General features: G+C 46.8%; 1 protein-coding gene across 8 annotated transcripts in view; it reads right to left on the bottom strand.

Moving 5' to 3' along the window:
• CAST (calpastatin) overlaps positions 1-22,132 on the bottom strand; it is an 81,976-nt gene extending 59,844 nt beyond the window's left edge. For 7 of the 8 annotated variants that reach the window (XM_066614625.1, XM_066614628.1, XM_066614626.1 and 4 more), the window contains exons 1-2: positions 21,811-22,132; positions 10,336-10,395 (exon numbers count right to left, since the gene is read on the bottom strand). In XM_066614625.1, coding sequence (XP_066470722.1) covers positions 10,336-10,395; positions 21,811-21,864 — 114 coding nt within the window. In that variant the 5' untranslated portion in view covers positions 21,865-22,132. Of the gene's footprint in view, positions 1-10,335; positions 10,396-17,732; positions 17,801-21,810 lie in introns of those variants that run through there. The other variant, XM_066614629.1, reaches the window with a different exon arrangement.
• Between the last annotated feature and the right edge of the window lie 4,202 nt (positions 22,133-26,334).

Here is a 26,334-nt window from a genome sequence, read left to right as displayed (position 1 = left end):
TGTGGTGTTAAGGGCCGGAAAAAATATTCAAATATAAAATTCAAATAAATAAATTAGAGCTGGAACTTAGATAAGTGAATAAATGAATGAATGGATTCATTCATTCAACCTCTCTGGCCTTCAGAACACCCTCCAGACACAATAAGAGCACAGTTCTGGTCATGTTCAGTTGAGGCCAGTGGCTTTCAGGGGACAAGACGTTGGCCGTGGGCCGGAAAGAGGCTTGCTGCGGGCCACATCTGGCTCCCGGGCCGGGGTTTGGAGACCCCTGTTCTAGCTGATACTATATCTGACATACTTGGGCAAATTAATCAGGTTTGATCTAGTAGGCTGTTGAATCTTTTCAACTGTGTTCCATAATTCCAGCTTTCCCTCTGCAGATAAAAGGTTTTCTCCAAATCCATTATGAAATCATACAAAATAATTATGCTATTTTTGTTGTACTAGTTACATATTTTTGTAAGTCGCCTAAATCCTAGGCACCCACATGCAGGATCATACCTAAACATTAAATGCCATTTATATTTACTAAAATATTACTTTAAAAAAAAAGTAGGGGAATTTTTCTGCTACTTAGGCTACAATCTTATACACACCACTTTCCTCAGAGTAAGCCCCATTGAACACAAGGGAACTTCTGAATAGTCATGTGCAGAATTACACCGTTACTCGCAATGTAAACACCTAACTGAACTTTTATAGTTTAACCATGAAATTAGGTTTAAAAAACATGCCAGCCCACAAAACATTTTAGAGACCCAGACCTGTGAGGCACAGGGTGGCATTAGCAGCATTGATCTCCCTATGCTACATGGCTATGCAGCTCGAAGCCAACCTCTGAGCAGCTCAGAACTCAGCTGAACCAGAAGTCAGCAATGACATCATTGCCAAGTGCCAGAAGATGCCCCATCCCACCATGCAGCAAGGTAAAGGGTCCATGCAGCAACATGGATTTTTTACAGGGAATATTGATTATGAGTTGTCCACTCACCAAAAATGAACTGTTCCATCTTCCAGGTTTGGGGGGGGGGGGAAGGAGCCACTTGGAAAGTTAAGCCTTTTTGCCTTATCAGCCAAAGGGTGCTCCAGCTGCATTACAGCGAATGTATCTTACACCTTTCAATATCACAACATGTTGCATGTACATAACAGACAGAGGCACAGTCCTGTTGCAGGAGAGACAGCCATGCTGTTGTTCAGACCATCCCTTAATAAGCATAGATAGAGAGCGTCTATATCTATCTATCTCTACAGATAGCAGCTGACACGGGCAACATCAAGGGGATGTATGATGGTATCAAGCAGGCCCTAGGTCCAACACAGAAGAAAATTGCCCCTCTGAAGTCTGCCACAGGCGAGGTCATCCAGGATCGGGCACAGCAGATGGAACGCTGGGTGCAGCACTACTCTGAGCTATATTCCAGAGAAAATGTAGTCACCGAAGAAGCACTGAACAACATTGAGTGCCTGCCTGTGCTGGAAGAGCTTGACAGTGAACCAACCCTAGAAGAACTTCACGTGGCCCTGGACTCCCTTGCCTTTGGCAAGGCACCTGGAAAAGACAGCATCCCTGCTGAAGTCCTAAAATGCTGCAAAGAGATCATCGTCACTGAGCTGCATGAAATCCTCTGTCTCTGCTGGAGAGAAGGTGGAGTACCTCAAGACATGAGGGATGCAAACATCATCACGCTGTACAAGAACAAAGGTGACAGGGGTGACTGCAACAACTACCGCGGCATCTCTCTCCTTAGCGTTGTAGGAAAGCTGTTTGCCCGAGTTGTACTAAAGAAGCTCCAGGTACTTGCAGAGAGCGTCTATCCAGAATCGCAGTGTGGATTCCGAGCCAACAGGTCCACCACTGATATGGTATTCTCCCTTAGACAACTGCAGGAGAAATGCAGGGAACAACGACAGCCACTCTTTATAGCCTTCATAGATCTCACAAAGGCTTTCGACCTGGTCAGCAGAGACGGCCTCTTCAAGATTCTCCCCAAGATCGGATGTCCACCCAGGCTCCTCAGCATCATCAGATCTTTCCACAAGGACATGAAGGGCACTGTTGTCTTCGATGGCTCCACATCAGACCCTTTTGACATCCGAAGCAGAGTGAAGCAGGGCTGTGTTCTTGCACCAACCTTGTTTGGGGTCTTCTTCGCTGTCCTGCTGAAGCAGGCCTTTGGAACTGCAACAGAAGGCATCTATCTCCGGACCAGATCAGACGGAAAACTCTTCAACCTCTCCAGACTGAGAGCAAAATCCAAAGTCCAGCTGAAATGTCTGCGTGACTTCCTCTTTGCCGACGATGCAGCTGTCACTACCCACTCTGCCAAAGATCTCCAGCAGCTCATGGATCGTTTTAGCAAGGCCTGCCAAGATTTTGGACTGACAATCAGCCTGAAGAAAACACAGGTCATGGTTCAGGATGTGGACTCACCTCCCTGCATTACAATTTCTGAGCATGAACTGGAGGTTGTCCATGACTTTGTGTACCTTGGCTCAACGATCTCCGACACTCATTCTCTCAATACCGAGCTAAACAAGCGCATCGGTAAAGCAGCTACCACATTTTCCAGACTCACAAAGAGAGTCTGGTCCAACAAGAAGCTGACGGAACAAACCAAGATCCAGGTCTACAGAGCTTGCGTCCTGAGTACACTTCTGTACTGCAGCGAGTCATGGTCTCTTCGCTCACAACAGGAGAGGAAACTGAGCGCTTTCCACATGCGCTGCCTCCGACGCATCCTCGGCATCACCTGGCAGGACAAAGTTCCAAACAACACAGTCCTGGAACGTGCTGGAATCCCTAGCATGTATTCACTGCTGAAACAGAGACGCCTGCGTTGGCTCAGTCATGTCGTGAGAATGGATGATGGCCGGATCCCAAAGGATCTCCTCTATGGAGAACCCGTGCAAGGAAAGCGCCCTACAGGTAGACCACAGCTGCGATACAAGGACATCTGCAAGAGGGATCTGAAGGCCTTAGGAGTGGACCTCAACAAGTGGGAAACCCTGGCCTCTGAGCGGCCCGCTTGGAGGCAGGCTGTGCAGCATGGCCTTTCCCAGTTTGAAGAGACACTTTGCCAACAGTCTGAGGCTAAGAGGCAAAGAAGGAAGGCCCATAGCAAGGGAGACAGACCAGGGACAGACTGCACTTCCTCCCGGTGTGGAAGGGATTGTCACTCCCGGATTGGCCTTTTCAGCCACACTAGACGCTGTGCCAGAACCACCTTTCAGAGCGCGATACCATAGTCTTTCGAGACTGAAGGTTGCCAATACAAGAGAGCGTCTATCCAGAATCGCAGTGTGGATTCCGAGCCAACAGGTCCACCACTGATATGGTATTCTCCCTTAGACAACTGCAGGAGAAATGCAGGGAACAACGACAGCCACTCTTTATAGCCTTCATAAATCTCACAAAGGCTTTCGACCTGGTCAGCAGAGACGGCCTCTTCAAGATTCTCCCCAAGATCGGATGTCCACCCAGGCTCCTCAGCATCATCAGATCTTTCCACAAGGACATGAAGGGCACTGTTGTCTTCGATGGCTCCACATCAGACCCTTTTGACATCCGAAGCAGAGTGAAGCAGGGCTGTGTTCTTGCACCAACCTTGTTTGGGATTTTCTTCGCTGTCCTGCTGAAGCAGGCTTTTGGAACTGCAACAGAAGGCATCTATCTCCGGACCAGATCAGACGGAAAACTCTTCAACCTCTCCAGACTGAGAGCAAAATCCAAAGTCCAGCTGAAATGTCTGCGTGACTTCCTCTTTGCCGACGATGCAGCTGTCACTACCCACTCTGCCAAAGATCTCCAGCAGCTCATGGATCGTTTTAGCAAGGCCTGCCAAGATTTTGGACTGACAATCAGCCTGAAGAAAACACAGGTCATGGTTCAGGATGTGGACTCACCTCCCTGCATTACAATCTCTGAGCATGAACTAGAGGTTGTCCATGACTTTGTGTACCTTGGCTCAACGATCTCCGACACTCTTTCTCTCGATACCGAGCTAAACAAGCGCATCGGTAAAGCAGCTACCACGTTTTCCAGACTCACAAAGAGAGTCTGGTCCAACAAGAAGCTGACGGAACATACCAAGATCCAGGTCTACAGAGCTAGCGTCCTGAGTACACTTCTGTACTGCAGCGAGTCATGGACTCTGCTCACAACAGGAGAGGAAACTGAGCGCTTTCCACATGCGCTGCCTCCGACGCATCCTCGGCATCACCTGGCAGGACAAAGTTCCAAACAACACAGTCCTGGAACGTGCTGGAATCCCTAGCATGTATTCACTGCTGAAACAGAGACGCCTGCGTTGGCTCAGTCATGTCGTGAGAATGGATGATGGCCGGATCCCAAAGGATCTCCTCTATGGAGAACTCGTGCAAGGAAAGCGCCCTACAGGTAGACCACAGCTGCGATACAAGGACATCTGCAAGAGGGATCTGAAGGCCTTAGGGATGGACCTCAACAAGTGGGAAACCCTGGCCTCTGAGCGGCCCGCTTGGAGGCAGGCTGTGCAGCATGGCCTTTCCCAGTTTGAAGAGACACTTTGCCAACAGTCTGAGGCTAAGAGGCAAAGAAGGAAGGCCCATAGCCAGGGAGACAGACCAGGGACAGACTGCACTTCCTCCCGGTGTGGAAGGGATTGTCACTCCCGGATTGGCCTTTTCAGCCACACTAGATGCTGTGCCAGAACCACCTTTCAGAGCGCGATACCATAGTCTTTCGAGACTGAAGGTTGCCAATACAATAAGCATAGAAGTGCAGTGTAGCACAAGAGAGGGATAGTTTACAACCTCCAAAAGAATTCAACAACAACAACCAAATAAAACCTCACAAAATAGTGTAGACTTGGGATGAATGGTGTTGCTCATTCCACAGGACACCCAACGAACAGCCGTTTCACTTGTGCAACCACATTTCATGCACTAGAAATCAATATGGAGAAATAAATTTTCCCCCTAATTAAAGTTATTTCAGTTTGAGTACAAGTACACGATAGCCCTTAATAGAGTGCCAGCTTGCATGGTTTACAACAAATATGTTTTATTGATCAGCATTAGCTAGATCTTACCCTAAGTATTACATAAACGATTATCAATACAAATAAATGAAGACTATATAAAAATCTCACTTATCTGAAAAACATCTAGAACACGTATAAGGAGTTGCCCTGTCTGTTTTCTGCACATACTCTATAAACTGCTTCACAGAAACAACGCAATATTCCCACCAGTATATTATGTCTAATGATCAGTAAGTGCCACAATCACTTCATGAGACTGATGAGGCATTGAATAACAAATCGATGTGCGTGATAGAAGTAGTAAGAACATTCCCCAGCTGGTCAAACAATTTCTGAAATGAGATGCTGTTTGTTTCCCTAAGGTTAGCTCACTCATTTAAAATGTCTCTCATCTTCATTTCCTTTCATCTTTTATGATTAGCCTGGTTTGCATCCTATAAGTGATCATCTCGCTCAAAACAATATTAACACTGACAGGAAGACTAAGCACTCTATCCCAGAGCTTCTCAGTCTTTTTACCATCATGACCCACTTAAGTTGTCTGTGGCAGCCGTGCTGTGCCCCAGAATGCCTGGCTTCCAGGCAGCACCAGCACTTGACCATCAAGAATCAAGTTGCAACCCACAGTTCAAGAACTGCTGCTCTATCCTATGATATGAAGCCAGAAAGCCATTTTCTTCCACTCCTCCTCTTGTACTCCTGTCATTTTCCCATTTACATCACGTACAAACACAGAGAGAGAGAGCAATTTCTGCAGCATGTTCTGTATACATGAAAATTCTTGCCTTTGGGTTCCACCTAAGATAGATCTCAATATCATCTGCAGACAAGTATCATTTATAGCTGTCGGCATTTTTACTGTGTATTATTCTAACAATGAAACTGTGAATCTGGTTATTACTCTCCAGGTTGCATCTTTTCCCCAACATTCTCCTTATTTCTTTGTTCAATACCAACCAATCCTAAAGCTTGCTGCAGCTTCCCATAGACAGTATACCAAGAGCTATTTTGCTGCAGCACCACAAGACACAACATTAAACATAGAGTTTCAGCAAGATTATATGAGTAACACAGGAAGCTCAAAAGGAACATTTTTGGTTTGAATGCCAACTGTTGATTTTAAGATATTGAAAAAATAAGCGAACTAGACTGATTCCAAACAAAAAACTTACACGTGAAATAATTAGGTCCGGACTGACAAGCTTCTTTTCAAATAATGCACTTTAGTAATCAACAAAAAAAAAAGTCTCTTTTTGGCCCTGGACAGAGGAATAGAAATGACATAACTATAATTCTCAAACCTTAACTCCCACCATGACCACAGAATGTTCACTTTCCAAATCAAGGAGCCACGTTTGTCTCTGAAAATTGGCATAAAGCAAGGGAAATTGCTTCCGAAGGTGGAAAAACAGCATTGCCTAGAAGCACTGTTATTCCAAAAATAAGCATATCTTAAAATATGGTATCATATTCTTGATATGAACACCTGATTCTATTCTTGCACAACTGCTCCCTGAGATGGAAGACTATAAAGTACCTAAAACACAGAGAAAAAGATCTATCTAATTCCAACGATGCAATCCTAAACCATTTTCCAGCATCAAGGGCAATACAGCTCCAAAGTAAGGGAACAAACATTTCCTTACTTTGAGGAGGCCTCCATGAGTGCCATACAGCTGCAGGATGCAGTACACGTCCCACTGGCACAGCTATGCCAGGGATGGAAAGTTGGTTAGGATTTGGGCCAAAGATGCATACATATTGTTATACTGTACATGTAACATCTATTAAGGGACTGTCGAATCTCAAAAGTGCAGTTGAAAAGAAGGGGAAGCAAGCACTAGACTCTGGCAGAAGCCAAAAGTTCCATTCAATAGAATATTGTAACACAGAATGGTAGTTTAATCTTATGATGGAGAGAGGGAAGCTTCTAAGAGCAAAGAAGTGGTCATAGAACTGTCTACTGGACTTCTTGGAAACAGGCAATATCAATTTGGCACATTTTTAGTAATTTCGAATAGCTTTCAGACACATCTTTAACACCTGGATCATTACAGTACTTTAAGACATTCACAGAAGTAAACATTAAGTTATTATTTCACGTTAAAAAATACTTCATGCATTAGCCAAACAGAGTAACAATATAGCACTGTTTATGAACAATGGTTCACGTATTTTCGCTCTGCATTTTTAGGGAAGAGACTGTAGCACAACATCTTCCTTTATACAGGTAGACTGAAAAAAGCTTAGGAAAAGAAAGAAATGAGTTGACAGAGTCAAAGAGGGTGTATTACACCCTTGTTCTTCAGGAAATATGATATTTAGTCATCTGCCTAATAAAAGGCAGAAGTGCTCATGTTACAAGCAAACTGCCATTCATTCAAGAAGTCTCAAAGACACATCTGAGATTTAGGTGACATGATAGCTAATGCAGTTTAAGTGTCAGATTTCTTGTCTTCTGAACTCTGAGAGAATTCAGTTTCAGCCACTAGACAAGTTATTATTAAGCAAAAGTGCTCTGCCACACAATCTTCACTTCCTCGCCTCTCTTTCCTTCCCACACTGTTAGAATTTAGATTGCAAACTCCTTGAAGCAGAGACTTCAGTTTAAAAAAAAAAATTATATTCTGAAACATGTTAAACGTGCAAACATTTTTTTTAAAAGAGGCATCTCATCATACTTCCTAGATTTGCAACAGAATTTTGATGCATACTGGGAGTATTGTTTAGCCTACATCTTATATGCTGGTTATAACAGGAAACCATCATTTTCTGCTGCAGGAAAAAGCCTCTGCAAACCATGAGCTTGCAGTCCCCCTCTCTTCACAGAGGACAGAAGGAGGAAAGCATTTACTTCCAGACTGAAGAACAGTGCAAGCCCAGAGTTTAGTTCAAAATATTATGGAAAACTAGGAACATTCCATTTTTTCAGATCTGTCAGGAAAATTGTCTTGCCTACTCAAAAACCCAGACTAGATATAATAAAGGAGTATGCTTTTAACATCAAAAGAGGAGTGCCCTTCCCCCAACAGTCAATCACCTGAACTTTTACCTCCCAGATTCTCTCAGATCCTGGAAACAAGTCAAGCAGTGTTGACTATGCTTGAGGCAACAGGTTCAGGACAGAGCTCAACTCTGAAGGAAAAACACAACAAAATGGCACAACAAAGTGGAAGCACCACTTTCAAATCCAAAAGCAAGGTGAAGAAAATGGTACACAGCATTTATTCATGAAAACACTTCAATATGTAGTTATAACACCTTATGCATTTTGAGGAAAACTGCTCTTCATTGGAAGTAACTACCTCTGCTTGTGTCTCCAGGATAAAAACTTCTTCTGTTTTCTGGGAGAGTACTTGCCACTGATGCAGCTCAAAATGTGTAAAGAGAATAATTGCGTATTGAAATGCTTTTATGAACAACTGTATACCATTTTCTTCAGTGTCCTCCAAGGTCTGCCACTTTGTCACCCCCCCCCCAAGGGCTCAGTTCCCTTCACACCTGCATGCCATTTTAATGTAAACCAGCACCACACCCCTTGTATACTGAACTGGAAACACATGATTAAACAGATCTGGCTACTACGGTCACATCCAGTTTGGTCCCACGTCATATTTGTGTTCTGGTGGTTGCTGTAGAATTCAAATAATGCAGATATAGGGTTCCACTGGAAAATGTCTACGTAAGTTAAAACCCAGAAAAGCCTTTGCTTTTATAGTCACTGTTAGTAGTTACAACATATGTGTTAACAGAAAACACAACATTTCTGCGTTTATAATTTCCATAAATATCTTCTCAATAAAATAAATATTACAGTTTGGGAACTAGGTTTTGATAATAGTTCTAAATAATCACTTCAACTGTACATCTCAGTTTGAAATAAGCCATAAAACCCCTTCTAAAACTATGACTAGCTGATTTATGCCTCTGAATGATCTGGCAGGTGACCACCAAGGGAACCCTACCTGTCCAAGGCTAGAAGGCTACCTGTAAGGCTAGAAGGCTACCTGTAAAAAGGCTAGAAAGAAAGTAATTACCTTGGGAGAGTTTCTCTCCCAAAGTAATAAAGATCTGCTAAATCAAACAAACATGACACTCTGGGTGCAGGGCAATCCACCCTCCCCTAAATGAACATAGACCAGGCAGGTAAACAGTAAACAAAGAATACAAGGAGTTTTTTAAAAAGCAGAAGGAAAAAGACTAAAAAATGGAGGAAGATTTGCAAAGGGGTCACAGGAAGGCACTTATCAAAACAGAGCAGGTATATTCCAAGGTAGGGGTGGTTGACAAAGGGGTGGCACCCTTAAATTAAAAGGCAAGTGGCAGAATAAAATAAATTCTCTCAACATCCTTATTAACTGAACGTTTTCCCTGTTCTTGTGCTGTTGCAAACATCATTTGGGTTGTCACTTTGATTCACCACAAAAGTATAAGCCAGAAGTTCTCAAACTCTCACAAGAGTTTGAGCTGCTGTAAGTCTTGGTGGGGCGGGGGAGGCAGTGGCGCGATCCCCAGGATCACGTCACTAAGGGGGGATGCAGAGACTGGCATGTACTTACCAGTTCCTACAGCAGCGCCGGGGGGGGGGGGTGTACAGTGAGCCCTGCGCAAGTGTCTGCAGGGCTCCGCAGCCTCCAGGAAGTGAAAGCAGAGTGATTGCGCTCCACCTCTGCAAAACCAGAAGTGGAACACGATCGCTCCACTTTCACTTTTAGAAGGCTGGGGAGTCCTGCAGGTGCTCATGCAGGGCTCCCAGCACCCCCAGGATGCTGCTGCAGGGACTGATAAGTACATGCCAATTCCTACGCCCCCCCCTTAGCGACACGATCCTGGGGATCGCGTCGCTGCCTCCACCCCTTTAGGGAGCAAAGGCCAGGGCCCTCTTGCTGAGGTGTCACACCATCCCAGTTTGAGAAGCCCTGGTATAAGCACCGGATTCCTCACCCTTCACCCTAGTGTTAATGAGGGGGGGCTGAGGAAGGGGCAGCCTGGAAGTGGATAAGGTTCTTTGAGGGCTGACTTAATGGTACTAGTGGTAGCCCCTTTAGCTTTAAGCTGTTGGTTTTCAAAATCAGGTCAATTAATAATAAGATTGATGTCATCCATGCCTGGATGAGGCCATCAATCTGGCATGTGTGACAGAGACCAAAGTGGAGAGACAGGAAGGTAAGGTCAGTGCTTTATGTGGCAGCCTACAACTGAACTTTTTGCTACTGTTTTCTAAATAATGTGGCATTGTTAACAAAAAAGGAGAGCGAAAGTGTTGAGAGTGTGTGTTTATAATACAATCATTTGTATTAAAATTGGTTACCTCTGTTGCTTCTGCTTGTTTTTTGTCTCCTGATGCTCCACTTGCATTTTTATCACTGTGCTGCAAGAGAAAAAGCCAAAACGTTAATTACGACAAACTTATGACACAACCAAGATATTGGACAGAGGGCTACCAAACAAGCTTTGCACTTCCACTGAAGCTTTGGGCTTTTATTTCTTAAAGAGCACCCATCTCCCAATACAACAGAGCACAACAGTTTTTAGAAGTAATCTGCTACAGTGGCCTGCTTTTCAGAAATTCTGCTGGGAGTACCTAAGTAACACGAAGTATTGTGTTCACTGTAGTCAGGCTAGCAAAAGGCTCATCATTACAACAAGTGAGATGGCAAGAAGGCTTGTATATTACATAGACCCTTGAGAGGCACAAAGAATTTCAGAAATCTGGTGATCTGAACCCCAACTTTCTGCCCCCAAAGGTCCCCCTAATACTGTCCAAGCACACACTGCTCCATGCTATACAATTCAGTGGTGAATGGCTCCACCCCAGCATGTCTCCAATTTTCTCCTGTATAAATACAATACTACCATTCATTCCTGTAAAAAAAAGGTAAAATCATAAACCAAAAGAAGAGTGAGCAAAACCTGCCCCTGATCATCCTGGTTTCTCAAAGCTATTTTTCCTCCTACCTGCCCAAACAATTCTGCTGACTACAGCCAATTTCCTATGTCCCATAAAACTTGGTGGGAGCCGCTGACATCTAAGCCTGTCCTCTCTCTATAAATGAATACATCAGCAGATTCATCTACATGCGTTGGGTTTCATTAGCAACTCTACAAATGACAAAGGTTCTCCACACTCTGTTCAAATACCGTTTATCAATAACTGTACCAATTTGACAAGCTTTGGACTGTGCAAAGAGATCTTGGGCTAATCACTTTCACATTTCTTTCCACACATCCATGGTGTGTACTCAACAAGCCCACATAGAAACAAAATGTTTCTGTCACTTGTAATGCAATTGAGACTGTCACCACAGCAAACACTGCTCCTCTAATCAGCCACAATAGATCTCACTACATCAATCAGACAATTATGAAAGTACAAGGTTTAAAGCGGACAATATCCTGCAGCTTTACAATCTACCCAACAGGTAAGCTTCAGCTTGCTTTTGCATTGTGTTGTGGTTCTGAAATAGTAGAGGTGCGGATACAAGACGCAGGTTTCCCATCATGAAAGATTTCTATAATGCAGCCCTTCAATGAACATGCATGTGGGAACTAGCCCTGAAACCTGATTATTCTGGGTCGTTCTAAGTATACAATCTCTCAAAAGTCATTCAAAGAAATGAGAGAGAGAGAGAGAGAGAGAGAGAGAGAGAGAGAGAGAACGAACACACTCATGTACATTTGCCTGTCTATTACTGTATACGCATGACTGTTAATGAAGATTTCTGCATGAACAGCTATCAATTACAGAGTTGTGATTTTTCCAGTGCCAATTTAATTTATTTTACTTCATACAGCCTATGCTGACTTTCTTGGGGTGAGGCATAAATGCAAATGACAGAACACAAATCCAAAGTCCAGAATTCTTGTGGCTATTGACTTCATCATTCTATTCGAACCAGTGCCTTATCTGCTGCTTAACCAGAACTATGATTTTTTAAGGTATCTAAAATAAATAATCTTAACTGGACAGTTATCAATAACAGCTTAAAGAGAAAAGTAATTTGTCAACTTGTAAAACCAGAACAATACTATTTATTCACATTTTTATACCGCCCTTCCTCCAAAGAGCTCAGGGCCGTGAACACAGCTGCTCCCCTCCTTTTGTCTTCACAACAACCCTGTGAAGTAGGTAAGGTTGAGAGAAAGTGACTGGCCCAAGGTCACCCAGGAAGCTTTGTGGCTGAGGGGGGATTTGAACCTGGATCTTCCAGGTCTAAGTCCACCTCCCAAACCACTACACCACCCTGGCTCTCTTATACTAGGATGGTACATGTGTGGACAGCATTCAAGTGAACATCAGTCTCAAAATTTCTCATCAGCCTATGTAAAGGTCCTGTGAAGCAAAATAAAATGCAAAGCAATCATGCTCTTTGGTGGCTGTACCTGTTGGTGTGACTCCTTAATCTGCAAGGCATGCCAAGTAAACTAGAAGACACAAACTTCAGTAAAACAAAAGGGCTTGTGCATTACAGGCTGAACGGATAAAAACTGATATACACCAGCACCAGCATCAACTTGCTGCTGAAAAGTTACAATTTCAAGAAAAATACAGATTTGCTAGTCTGACAAAAGATTCCCCCAAACAAACATTCACGTTGATTTTACAATTTCAATCAAACACTCTTCAAACTCTTCTGCAGCAGCATTGGCATGTTCCAAGCAAAGGAGTTGTGGGGGAGGGTCCAATCCTAATATCATCAAGTTTTGGTTTTGTTGGCTTTTCCACTGAGACCAAAACAAAAATGGCCAGGGGAAGAGTAGCCATCAGTGCCCTTTAACTGTATATGTCTTTATAATTTCTTCAGCCTGCAAAGGGACTTCATTCTATACAGGTCAGCCCTAATTATCCACGGTTTGGAATCCATGGATTTGACTAACATGGGTCCCCGACCCACGTCTAAGGGCCAGCCTGTACCCATCAGACACAGCTGGACCCTACCCACATCTTAGAAGGTCTGTTGGAGGCCTCTTAAGATGTACTTCTGGTCTTCTGAGACATGGAGAGGCTGTGCATGACCTCTCTGTGCCTCATAATACCTCCAAACACAACTAGACGGCACCTCTGGTCATGTCCAGAGATCCTCTATGAGCCCACCTGTGGATCTTGTGATCTGCAAATTTTGGCATCCATGGGGGTTCTGGGAATGAAACACCTGCAGATGCAGAGGACCGACTATATTTAGTTCCTGTAATTATTATGCTGCTGAAGCAGATTTAAACTACAAACCTATCTGTACTTATCCTTTTGAACACAAGACCTTAGGCCATCAACGGAAGCTCCTTCTGTGAACAGAAGGCATGTTCTACTTCTGCAATAACTTCTTGCACAAGCACAACTCTTGCTGTTCACAGAAGGAGTCACTGTCAAACATCAGAGTGACAAGAAACAGAACTTATTTTCAAGAAAAGATGCACAGGATTGCCAAGCCAGTGGCAACAAAATACCATTTTGAGCACATATGGCTAGCTGTTGAGCCACCTCATCCAGACTATAGAGTACATTCTACTGTCAATAGCTTAACAGCTGAAACAATGTTATCAGGCTATCAGGATATGGTAGACTTTCTCTCTTACATATGAGAATACTAGAATTTAACAATGTGCTATTTCTAACAGGTGTAGCACAACACGGACATGCAGATGGCCTAGACTTCATGTTTGGCAGGCTACATTGCACTAAACCCTGGAGAACTGCCCATAATGCCATACTTGTCCTGGATACCGCGTCTGTGATAGTTCAGGGAACAATGGAGGAAAATAGCTTAATGTGCAAGTTTGCAGAGGACTATGCATTCTTCTAATTTAATTTAAATATATTTTTGACTACATAAATATAACCCTATAAGGAAGATCCTGCTGAATCAGACTAGAGATTCATGTAATACAACATCCTGTTTCCCACTGTGGCCAATGTCCCTAGGAAGTTCATAGTTCAAGTTTCAGCTGCTCTCCTGACAAATCTTCCACTGCAAGTAAGAATAATGATCAGCGACGATACACACCTGCTTGGGAAGTTCAAAGGTAGAGGTGTTGGGTGAAAATTCTTTTATGTACCCAGACTCTCTGGGTGGCTTTCCTATCAACTTTCCCATGTTGGGATAATGCAATTCACACCTGATTCATCATGCATCTACTTGAATTCCCAGCACTCACCAAGAATGCTAAGCACCTTTCATCTACTCCTGCTATTTGATTTCATTACTGAGTTAAGGTAATTACTAAAACAGAAATAAAGATATGTACTGTATATCCTTGCCAAATCCCTACAAGGAACACTAAGGGCAAATTAGTATGTCTTCTTTTTTTAAACAAAAAGTCAGTTATAGTACAATTCTACGCAAACTTTCCTGAAAGTCTCACTGACCACACTGGGACTTCCCTCTAGACCAGGGGTGTCCAAAGTTTTTGGCAGGAGGGCCACATCATCTCTCTGACACTGTGACGGGGGGCCAGGGAAAAAAAGAATTAATTTACACTTTAAATTTGAATAAATTTACATAATTTTACATAAACGAATCTGTTAAAGATTATCATGATGAACGAATGAAGGTCTTGTAATAACTCAAGGCCTATGAAAGGCCTTGCACAAAGCAAGGCTGGCCTTTCCTTTGCTGCTGCTACTGCATCACAGACATGAAACAGCAAGCAGTGGAGGGAGCCCTCATCCCACAGCTCATGCAAGAGCTGTGAAAGTTAAACAGTCGCAGTCACTCTGAGAGCAGTTGCATTGGGCCAGTGCGGGCTCCAACAAATCTCCCGAGGGCCAGAGGCTCATTGGAGACTGGGGGCTCCCTGAGGGCCGCATTGAGAGACCTTGAGGGCCGCAAGTGGCCCCAGGGCCGAAGTTTGGACACCCCTGCTCTAGACCAGCATTTCTCAACCAGTGGTACTCATACCACTAATGATACTCGAGCTGGTGTTCAGCGGTACACATGGGACCCCCAGACCTCTGCTGCCTAACAGTGAGACAAACTATGCAATGCAGGTCTCATCTTTTGTGCTTCCGGGGCATTTGGTGGACCACTGCGTGATACAGGAAGCTGGACGAGATGGGCTGATGGCCTGATCCAGTGAGGCTGTTCTTAATGAGACATGTACTAGTAGGAGGCTCAGCCTGACAGGTAGAGCTCCAGCCAGTGGCGGCCCTGTGGGGGCAAGGGGTGCAAATGCCCTAGGCACCGCCCCTCAGGGAGTGCCGCTGCCAACCTCACCACCCCTGCCACTTGAAGTAGCTCAGCTGGCTTCTCTCCTTCAAAAATAAAAACGCTCCTCCTGACGAAGAAGGGAGCTGCACAGAATCGCAGCCAGAGCAGCAGCAAGTTGCTGCCTCTCCAGGAGCAATCAGGGCCTTACTGGGCTGCCACTCTTCTCCTTTATAGGAGGAGAGGAAATGGGTGGCCTAGAGAGCCAGCATGTCAGGAATCGCTTCCAACTCCTGGAGTGCTGACTCTAGGATGCCCTCTCGACTGCTCTGGAGCAAAGTAAGGGGGCGGCCTAGAGAGTCAACGTGACGGGAGTCGCTTGCAACCCCCAGCATGCTGACTCTCTAGGTGGTCTCTTTGCTCTCCTATAAAGGAGGGGGGGCCCAGTTCAGCTCCGATCTCTCCCTTGGGGGAAAAGGAAGGGGGATAGCGCAAAGTGGTGCAAAATTGCACCGGGAGTAGACTTGTACTTCCAGCGTGATTCCAGAAGCAATTGCAACGGTGTGATGATGTCACTGCAATTACTTCTGGGTTGGGGTAGGGGGGAAGCAAAAAAGTGGCGCTCCAGGTATATAGAAGCCCAGGCACATCACTAGCTCCAGCAGGCACTTTTCACATGCTCAAAAAACCTCTCCCATCCACCTCCAGTCTCTTGGCCCATGTTTGTTGTGTTGCGCCTGACCTCCCAATCTGGTAGTAACTAGCTGGTAGCACTTCCAACAGGTGGAAAAAACACTAGAGAAACACTGCTCTAGTCTAGACAAATGCAGAGGATTGCACCACACCAATGCAAATCTATACACATTTACCTGGGAGGAAACTCCAAAGGTTATACTGTAATAAGACTTCTAAGTGAACACATATAGGATTGCAAACATATTTTGGTTCCAAGATGGTCAATATATATTTCAAAGCCAACTCCAATGAATTGTGAAATGGCAGCAAGAAAAATGCTCACAGTTTTGCTTTCCACTGTAAGTGGCCCTACTACAATCACTGAACTAGTAAGCTAGACTCTCACCTGTGGTTCCAAACCAGCTCCAAATGCATGCAACTTGTTACATGCAGCATCTCTAGGTCCTAGTGCATATGCATCAGGGAGCAGACAACCCATCTAACAGGGCTCACTGAGGTATGGAAGCAGATACACGAGCTGCACACCAAAGCCCGCATCCACACACAGATCTTCTTTACTGAATCAGGACACATAATTTAAAACAAACAAACACCATACCACTCTACAATCATTTGTGAGAGCAAGCAAATTGCATGGATGCCTTTAAAAAGTATAACTGCATGTTACCTCAAGGAGGACCATGAAGGGCAGGATGGGAACTGCCAAGCTTCAAAGAGTTCCAGTTTATTTCAGGAACGTTTTACCAACCCAGAAATACACTCAGGAATAAAATTCTGCATGCCCAGAACAACTTCTGAAAGCATTGCAAGGTTAAGAACTTGTTCAGAATGAAACAGCCTAAAGTTGTTACTCATGAGGATCAACTCATTCCTTTTCCTCTTTCAAACATTTTAAAAGGTGGGGGATTGCAACCACAGAAATTCACAGGAGTTTAACCATTAGATGTCAATGAGACATGGATTGTGGGTCTGGTCTACACAATAAAGCATCAGATGAAAGCCTTATTATCAAAACCCAGATCCTGAAACTACAAGAATGCTAAAACATACTTTAAAAGCTTATGCCATCTTTTTGAGGATATCAAGTTTCTGCCAACAACAACATCCTATTCTTCACAAGTTCAAACAGGACAGCTGTGGTTCGCTTCAAGGTGCTCCTGGTTTCCTACAGTATGTACCCTCCAGGGCAAAACTTATTCACCAGAAGTATCCCTGACTATAAACAGTAACCATTTATTCATTCCACAAGACCAGATCGCAATTCTCCTCCTCCCAAGGTGACCAGGCACCCTCTTTTTCCAGGACATGTCCTCTTTTTTACCTGGAAAAGAACTTAAATGTCCTCCTTTTCCCTGTGAATGGGCTCCTGCAGGCAGCGCAGAGCCTTCTTGTAACTGATAAATTGTATATAATAATTACAGGTAATATAGTTTTTAATCTAATAAGAAGAAATATAGTGTTTAAATTAACCACGTGAAAATATACAAGTGATTTTAGCTTCTAGAATGTCGTGTCCTACATTTTTCTTGGGTGTCCTACATTTTGGGGTGCCTGGTCCTCTTTTGCTCTTATGACATCTGGTCACTCTGCCTCCTCCTCCTCTTCAGAAGCCCCTCTGCTATCACATTCTTTTCTAGTAAGCCAACCAGGTTCAGTGCTGCAGAGGCCATCAAGTGATCGTGCACGCATGCCAGAACAGGGTGAAGCCCGAGACAAGAATTTCCGTGAGAAAAACGCATCCCTGGTGCAATCTCTGCAGGGGCGCCGCAGTTCAGCTTCCCCACTGACCCTCACCAAAGCATGCTGCTCCCTGAGAGAGAGCCGGAGGGGGGGCATCAACACGGTCCAATCCACCCCTGCATATATTTACCGTGGCATACCACCAGCTTGCAAAAGCCATGCTGAGAGGCGCGCGGTCCCTTCCAACTCCAGCTTCTCTGTGCTCACCCAGGACGCTCCCGCACTCAGCCGAGGCGCGGCTGCACAGGCGGGGAGGAGCGAGTTTGCAGGGAGAGGGGCGTGCCCGGGCTTCGGCCGCCCCGCCCTGGAACAGGCAGGAGGCGAGCTGTGCAGCCGTGGCTGCTCTTGGCATTGATAGGCTCCTGGGGGCACAAGAGCTCGCACATCAGGGAACAACCCTGCGGTGGCAGCTTCTGCAGCGGAAGTGTGTGCCCTGCCCTGCCCTGCCCTGCCCTGCCGAGAGGGAAAGGTCCTCCCTTTGGACGCATGCAGCAGCCTTATCCGGAGATCCACAGCTCCCCACTGTCTGGAGCACAGGTCTTCTCCCGCTTGGGCTTACCTGGAAACAGCAGGGATTGAGCCCGCCTCCTTGCGTCCAACCACTGAGCTCCGGCCCTTTCTCACTTAGTCCTCAAAACATGCTGCTCTACAGACTTCACACTCCCCCTGACAGCACAAGCCTATGCAAGTCTACTCAGAAGTAAGTTCCAGTGAGATCTATGGGACTTACTCCCAGGTAAGTGTGTACAGGATTGCAGCCTTGGGGCCCAATCCTATCCAAATTTTCAGTGCTGGTACAGCTGTTCCAATGGGGCATGCACTGCATCCTGTGGTGGGGAGGCAATCACAGAGGCCTCCTCAGGGTATTATTATTAACTTTATTTCTACCCTGCCTTTCTCCCCGAGGGACTCAAGGCAGCTTACAACAAGGTTAAAACAAATTAAAAACATAATTTAATAACAGATAAAAGCATATTAACATATCATAAAAACAGTAGTCAGATAAAAGTAGTTGGGTAAAAAGAGCATAGAGCAGCAAATCATAAAAGAATCAGGCCTGTAACCAGGTATTTAAAAAGATATTAAAAGATTTTGAAAAGATGTTAAAAAAGGCCGAGAACTCAGAAGGCCTGTCTAAACAGAAAGGTCTTCAGGCCTCGACAAAAAGTCTCAAGAGAGGGAGCCATTCTTAAGTCAAGGGGAAGGGAATTCCACAGCATTGGTGCCACTACGAAGAAGGCCCTATTTCTTGCCACTGCCCCACATACCTCCCTAGGCAGCGGCACTTGTAAATAGGCCTTCTCTGATGACCTAAGAGGAGGAGCTGGATTGTACGGGAGTAGGTGATCTCTAAGATAGCCTGGCCCAGAGCAGTATAGGGCTTTAAAGGTCAAAACCAGCACTTTGAATTGGGCCCGGAAACGAATGGGCAGCCAATGCAGCTGCTGGAGAAGCGGACTGACAGAGTCAAACAGCCTACCTCCAGTAACTACACAGGCCACCGCATTCTGCACTAGTTGCAGTTTCCGAACCATCTTCAAGGGCAGCCCAACATAGAGCGCATTACAATAATCTAACATCAATGTCACCGTGGCATGGATCACCATGGCCAGGTCTGCACGATCCAAGTACGGCCACAGCTGGTGCACCAGCCGAAGCTGAGCTAAGGCCCCCCTAGCCACAGCCGACACCTGGGAATTCAGGAGCAACTGTGAGTCCAGGTGGACCCCCCAAGCTGTGGACCTGCTCCTTCAGGGGGAGTGCAACCCCATTCAGCGCAAGCCAATAGTCCAGCTCCTGCATCGAAGATTTCCGAACCAGGAGAGGGTATAGGAACATCTGTTCCCTTACCTCGCGGCTGCATTGTGGCTGCATCAGTGCTGGAAAGCTGGATAGGATTGGGCCCTTGATGACTTACAGCCCAATCCTATGCAGATCAGCTAAGAGGTAAGTCCCACTGTGTTTGATGGTGCTGACTCCGAGGAAAGTGTGCATAGGACTGTGGACCCAAATCCTAACCAGCTTTCCAGCACTGGCACAGCCAATGGGGTGTGTGCTGCAACCTGCAGTTGGGTGGCAGTCATGGAGGCCTCCTCAAGGTAAGGGAATGTTTGTGCCCTTACCTTGGACCTGCACTGCCCTTATCATGGTGCTGGAAAGTTGGTTAGGACTGTGTCCTTAATTTCTTTAAGAAGTGTACTTACCCGAGAGAGAGCCCCATTGAACTCAATAGAAATTACTTCAGAGTAGACATGCATAGGATTGTGCCCAATGGCACACCATTTCCTCCTAGGCAACAAACCCTACCCCCAACTCAAATCTCATTGCACACACACCCCCATGTATGGGGAGTGATCCTGCTAGATTCATAGGCAAGAAAAAAAGGCACTCTGCTCATGAGCAGAGAGCATTCGATAGATTAGCAAAATGCCTTGTCATTAGACAGATCAGGTATGTGAGGTGGGACAGCTTTTGGAAGGGGGATCTGTTCTAGAAGACATGGGTCATCTAGTATAGTAGGTGGGTGTGCAGACACAGGCTAGTTTTGGTCACCTTGCAATTCTATTATTATTATTATTGTAAAAATAATATTTAACAGTATTTATCACCTTTCAACGGAAAGTTCACAAAGCAGTTTACAGAGAAATCAAATGAACAACAAATGGCTAAGAATCAAACCTCCTCCTAACTGCAGGGCTCCTTGCTGCTTTTCGTCTCTTGGTCACAAGGAATGTTGGAAGAATGGGGCAGGAGGCTGGGAAACTGCCTTTGTACACGGAGAGCAAGAGATGTGGCCGGCTGTGTGGAGCTTTAAACACAGCTCCTGGCCCTTCCATTAACAGCCACCGCTCAAATGAAACAAATGTGAGAATGGGTGGGCATCTGCGCAACAGCAGAGGGAGGAACTCTGGGCTGCAACCTCTCCCCAATATGAAGGGGAGGGTGAGTGTCCAAGTCACCTCCCTTCTCTCTCTATTTTGGTTTGGTTCTCATCAGTCTGTTATCCCACACAGATACACTATGTTCTTATGTATCCCACACATATACCCATTCAATATGTGCAGAAATGACGTATTCCTCTTTTCTGGACCATCACCTGCCCCCACCCCCTTGGCCTTCAGTGGGTTGTCTTATCTACCACCCCAGCTGTCATTTCTTCCCTTTTACACCTTGCTAAGAGTCTATTCAGCTGCATAGCTCCACTTAACTTCACATTTTCACAATCCAGACTTGACCCCTGAACATATGTAGTAGAAATGAAGACCATCAGAACATATACAGAGTGCCTTTCCTGAGCGCAGAGGAACTGTTGTCAGCCCACACACATCTGGGACTAATGAGCAGGGCTTTCAGGCCGGAAGACATGGCAACCCTGAGCCCCTGCCAGAAGTCTTGAGGAATTTGACTAGTCATTAGCAGATTTATTGTGGCATAAGCTTTCAGGGACGAGTGCCCAGTATGCCCAAAAGTTTGTGCCACAAGTAACATGTTAGTCTGTAAGTGCCCAGAGAGAGAGAGAGAGAGAGAGTTTGCTACAGCAGAGGTAGCACCCTTAGCAGGGGAGAAGGTCCCATGGAACTCAGTGGAACTTACTTCTGAGTTAGACGTGCACAGGAGCCCACTTGCTGACTTACTTTACACTGACAATAGCCCTCCCCACAATCCCTAGTGGGTGGGAACTATTTATATAACATTGATAGCCCCCTTCCCACTTAACCCATTTCTGCCCAGTCCATGTGTACCCATTTGATCCCTGTTGCGCAAACGCAACGTTGGGCAGAAATGGCTTCACAGCCTTCAGAGTCGCTTTTAAAGACCACTTAAGACATCCAGTTAAGGAAAACAAACTCCACCAAGAAAGGGGACGGGCTTCGAGAGTCGCAGCAACTCGGAGGGCTTTGCACCCGCTCAGCCACCCCCATCAAGACCCCCAGATCGCTCCCACGCGCGTTCCTCGGGGGGGGGGGGGCAATGCAGCAGGCCCTCCCTCCCTCCCTCCCTCCCCGCGTTGCCAGTGGGGAGCTGACTTGGCTGGCGTTGCCCCGCCCCGCCCGCCGGGTAGTGTCTGGGAGGCGAGTGTTTTCACTGCCAGCCCCGCGCCGCTCCCTCGTCCCGCAGCCTGCCGCCTCACCCCACCCACCGCTCCTGGCTGCCTCCCTCCGCGGGCACACTCCTCTCGCCCCGGGGCCTGGGTCGCCGGCACTCACCGCTCCTCCGCCCGCCCGGGGGGCAGGCTTCCTGCCTTTGCTGGGCTGAGACATGACAGCCGCGGCGCTCGCCTCTCTGCGGCCGCGCTCGCTCCAGCGCAGGGGGAAGGCTCCGGGCGGCTGTGAAGCAGCTTTTCCGACCCCCCGGTGCCAGAGCCAGTGCGCTGCGGCACGGCTGGTCCCTCCTCTTCCTGCAGCCCAGGCGGCTGCCCCAGCCCCAGCCCCGCTCCAGTTATTTGCTGACGAGGGAGGCGGCCTGCCCGGGCTGCTGGTGGCAGCTCCTGCCTTGCAGGCTCTCGTCTCCCACCAACACCACCAGAGCCTGCTGGGCAAGGCGGGCTTTATCTCGCTCTCCGATAAGGCGCCGAGCAGGCGTTGCATAAGCAGGACACTTCTGAGCCCCCCCATTGGAGGCAGGCTTGGGGAAAGGCTCCCACCGTCTGGGCTGAGAAACTCTTCTATAGCCCAATCCTGTCCACACTTGCTTGGGAGTAAGGCCCATTGACGCTAGTGGGACTTACTTCTGAGTAGACATGCATAGGAGTGGGCTGCTAGGATTGCGCTAGCAGCCCAATCCTAAGAGCATAAGAACAGCCCCACTGGATCAGGCCATAGGCGCATCTAGTCCAGCTTCCTGTATCTCACAGCGGCCCACCAAATGCCCCAGGGAGCACACCTGATAACAAGAGACCTCATCCTGGTGCCCTCCCTTGCATCTGGCATTCTGACATAACCCATTTCTAAAATCAGGAGGTTGCGCATACACATCATGGCTTGTACCCCATAATGGATTTTTCTTCCAGAAACTTGTCCAATCCCCTTTTAAAGGCATCCAGGCCAGATGCCTGTCACCACATCCTGTGGCAAGGAGTTCCACAGACCGACCACACACTAAGTAAAGAAATATTTTCTTTTGTCTGTTCTAACTCTCCCAACACTTAATTTTAGTGGATGACCCCTGGTTCTGGTATTATGTCAGAGTGCAAAGAGCATCTCTCTATCCACTCTGTCCATCCCCTGCATAATTTTGTATGTCTCAATCATGTCCCCCCTCAGGCGTCTCTTTTCTAGACTGAAGAGGCCCAAACGCCCTAGCCTTTCCTCATAAGGAAGGTGCCCCAGCCCAGTAATCATCTTAGTGTCTACTCAGAAGTAAGTCCCACTAGAGTCAATGGGCCTTACTCCCAGGCAAGTGTGGATAGGATTATAGCCCCAGGGCCCAATCCTATCCAACGTTCCAGCATGCGTGCAGCTGCAATGCAGCCCAGAGGTAAGGGAAAAAATGTTCCCTAACATTGAGGGGACCTCTGTGACTGCCTCCCCGCCAAATGATGCAGCACACACCCCATTGGCATGGCAGCACCAGCCCTGAAAGGTTTGGGCCTCTAGTCATTAGCCAGGGAAGGCAATTGCACCCCCCTCCCAGAGCATTCCCTGTTATTACTCAGGGAAGGGTTGGGAAGAACATAAAACAGCCCTTTCTGAATGCCAAGGGGGTTTGGTTTGGGGCAGTAGCTGGATAGAAGACAAAGCACTGGTCCCTGAAGTCTTTTGCACAGGACCCTGTAAAGTTTCTGGCTTGGAAGTCAACAAACTCTTGCTACAAAGAAGTAACTCAATTACTGTTTCAAGTACTGCTATTTTTCACTTTATTGTTGTTTCTATTGCTTTAATTCTACACCACAATGGTTCCCATGTCTTTTAGCACCAGGACCCACTTTTTAAAATGACACTCTATCAGGACCCACTTAGCTTTACCAGACTTTCAAAAAAGGAAGTCTTGAAAGAAATATGTATGTATGTATGTATGTATGTATGTATGTATGTATGTATGTAAGGGCCCAATCCTATCCAACTTTCCTGCATCCATAATGCAGCCGTATGCAGCTCCAAGGTAAAGGAACAAATGTTACCATACCTTGAGGAAGCCTCTGTGACTGCATCCCCAAAACAGGATCCCCATTGGCACAGCTGCACTGGCACTGGAAAATTGGATAGAATTTGGTCCTAAGTAAGTAAGTATAACCAGAGAAAAGATCCTGAGACACCTTTCTCCCTGTGTTAACACATTCTTGCAAACTGCAGGAGCTGAGCTCTTTGTAAGGTAATTAGCAGCTACAGTATCTGATTTTTGAATTGCCACAGGGCTTCAGGCAATTAGTTATCTGATCTTCCCATCACCCTTTGGTAACCCACCAAAAATCAGGTTGACCAGTGGGTCTCTTGTGGGTCACCCACAATTTGGGAACCACTGCACTTGTTTTAATACTAAACCATGAGTCACCTCGAGAACATCATATTGTAGGAAAGTGGAGTATTAATGCCTCAATTCTATCCACGCAGTACGAGGTCCACCATTGTACTGTGCGGGCTGCTGACACAGCAGCCGCTCCGCCACTTTGCGGAGAGCTGCTGTTATGCAAAGGCATCCCACAGACTGGACATCAATTGGGGGGGAGATGGGGGGGCATCTTCAACAGCAGTTCCAAGCTCCTGTCTGGCACCTGATGTCCCTTCAGCTAAACAAATCTATGCTAGCAAAAGAATTGCTGTAGACCTGACTAGGGGCCCAATCCAGAGCAGTGCACACCAATTCACCATCAGTATTCACTGTCACAAACACGCTATAAAGCATGTTTGTGGGCATTAATGCCAGCCCAGCACCAGAGCTGGCCCAGTGCAAGTCCCCACTGGGACTGCGCCATTCGGAGGCTGGTCGTCCACTGCTCGCTCAAAGCACTGGGCAGCGGAGAGGTAAGTTGGGGCAGAGGTGTAAAGGAGGTGTTCCGGGCAGGGAAAGGCATGGCGGGGGGGGGGTGAGGGTGGGAAGGGGTGGGACCAGTGGAGCTTAGCTCCGCCTGGAGCACCATGTCGGGCCTCATGGCCCAACATGAGGTATCCTAACTCTACACTGGCTAAATAGCTGATGCAGAGTCAAATATGTAGTTCACTCAGGGCCCAATCCTATTCAACTTTCCAGCTCCAGTGCAGCCTCAATGCAGCCCCAAGGGAAAGAAACACGTTCCCATACCTTGCGGAGGCCTCTGTGGCTACCTCCCCACCAGAGGATGCAGTGCATGCCCCATTGGCAAGGCTACACCAGCAATGGAAAATTGGATAGTGTTGGGCCCTGAGTCATTTACAATTGTGGGGGTGTTGCACTCTCCTACTTCTCCCTAGTTCAGCCTCAGACTGGGAGTTGGCAGAGTCTAGCAGGGGCAGAGAATTAAAAAGCTCCCCTGCCCTCCTCCATGCCGAACTAGAGTTCTGCCATCTTGGGCAGGTCCTGGTACCAGGGTAGGCAGGAAGAATTCCAGGCCTTGGTCCACTGTTTTCTCAGGTCAGTGATAACCAACTTACAGCACAATCCTAACCAGGTCTACTCAGAAGTAAGTCCTATTTTGTTCAACGGGGCTTATTCTCAGGAAAATGTGGTTAGGATTGCAGTCTTAATCAATTACATTGGCATGCTGGAGAACCCACACGCTGCAGCCCCTGTGGTACCAAGAGCTGATGGTGGAGGTGTTTACAGTGGTTGACAAAAGTGGTTTACAGAGAAAATCAAATAACTAACAGCACAATCCTATGCATGTCTACTCAGAAGTAAGTTCCATTATGTTCAATGGGCCTTACTTCCAGGAAAGTGTGTATAGGATTGCAGCGGAAAAGCCCAATCCTGGATTTGACGCGCTGGCTTACTGCCTGTGCACACTTTCACAAATGTGCCGTGAGGCCAGGCCAGCACCCGTGCTAGCCCAGAGCTGGCCAGTGCTGGACTAGTGCCGGGCAGGCACCCAGCCTCTGCCGCTTGGCGGTCACACAGACTGCGAGCCACAGTAAGGAAAGCAGGGGCATGGGGGGAGGTGGGGAGGAGGCGTTCAGGGGAGGGGGAGGCAGGTGGAGGACGAGGAAGAAGCCTGATGGGGAGGCGGGGAAAGGGTGGGCGGGAGGTGTGCCGGGGGAGGGAGCAGGGGGGGAGGGAGGTGGGTCCAGTGGAGCTCCGCTCCACAGGATCCTGCCCGTTCGTGTGGGGCTCAGCACCCTACACAAACACCTTTACCTCATTGCTAACCTTTTGGTCGGTGGTGAATTGAGCAGCCCCATTGCGGGGCTTCTTCCCTTACCTGGGAGAAGGGGAGGAAAGTCCCCCTCTCCTGAGGTGCCACCTGCAGTAGCCTGTGGCGCGCAGGATGCAGTGGCAGTCGTTTTCAGTGCCACCAAAGTTTTGTGCCTCAGGAATTCATGATTGGGCTGTAACTTTCTTCACTTACTAGCAGAAATTCATGCCTATTGCTCACTTGGTGCTTTCGAGATTTGTCTTCTTTTAAAAGACCTGGTATGTGTCTGACGGGCTGCTGTTTGAAAAGTGAAAAAAAGTAATCCAGTTTTTAATTCCATGAGCCCGCTTCTCTCCCCACAATTCCAGTCCATTGTTCTAAGATTTACAAAGTAACCACAAAAACTAGCCACATTTTTTCTTTATACCACAACAAATAATAAATCCAGTGTATCCTGTTGTTTTCA

Source organism: Tiliqua scincoides, chromosome 2 (genome assembly GCF_035046505.1).
Source record: "Tiliqua scincoides isolate rTilSci1 chromosome 2, rTilSci1.hap2, whole genome shotgun sequence".
NCBI lineage: Eukaryota > Metazoa > Chordata > Lepidosauria > Squamata > Scincidae > Tiliqua > Tiliqua scincoides.
Note: the sequence above shows the minus strand (reverse complement) of the source record. Positions and strands in the feature narration are given on the sequence as shown.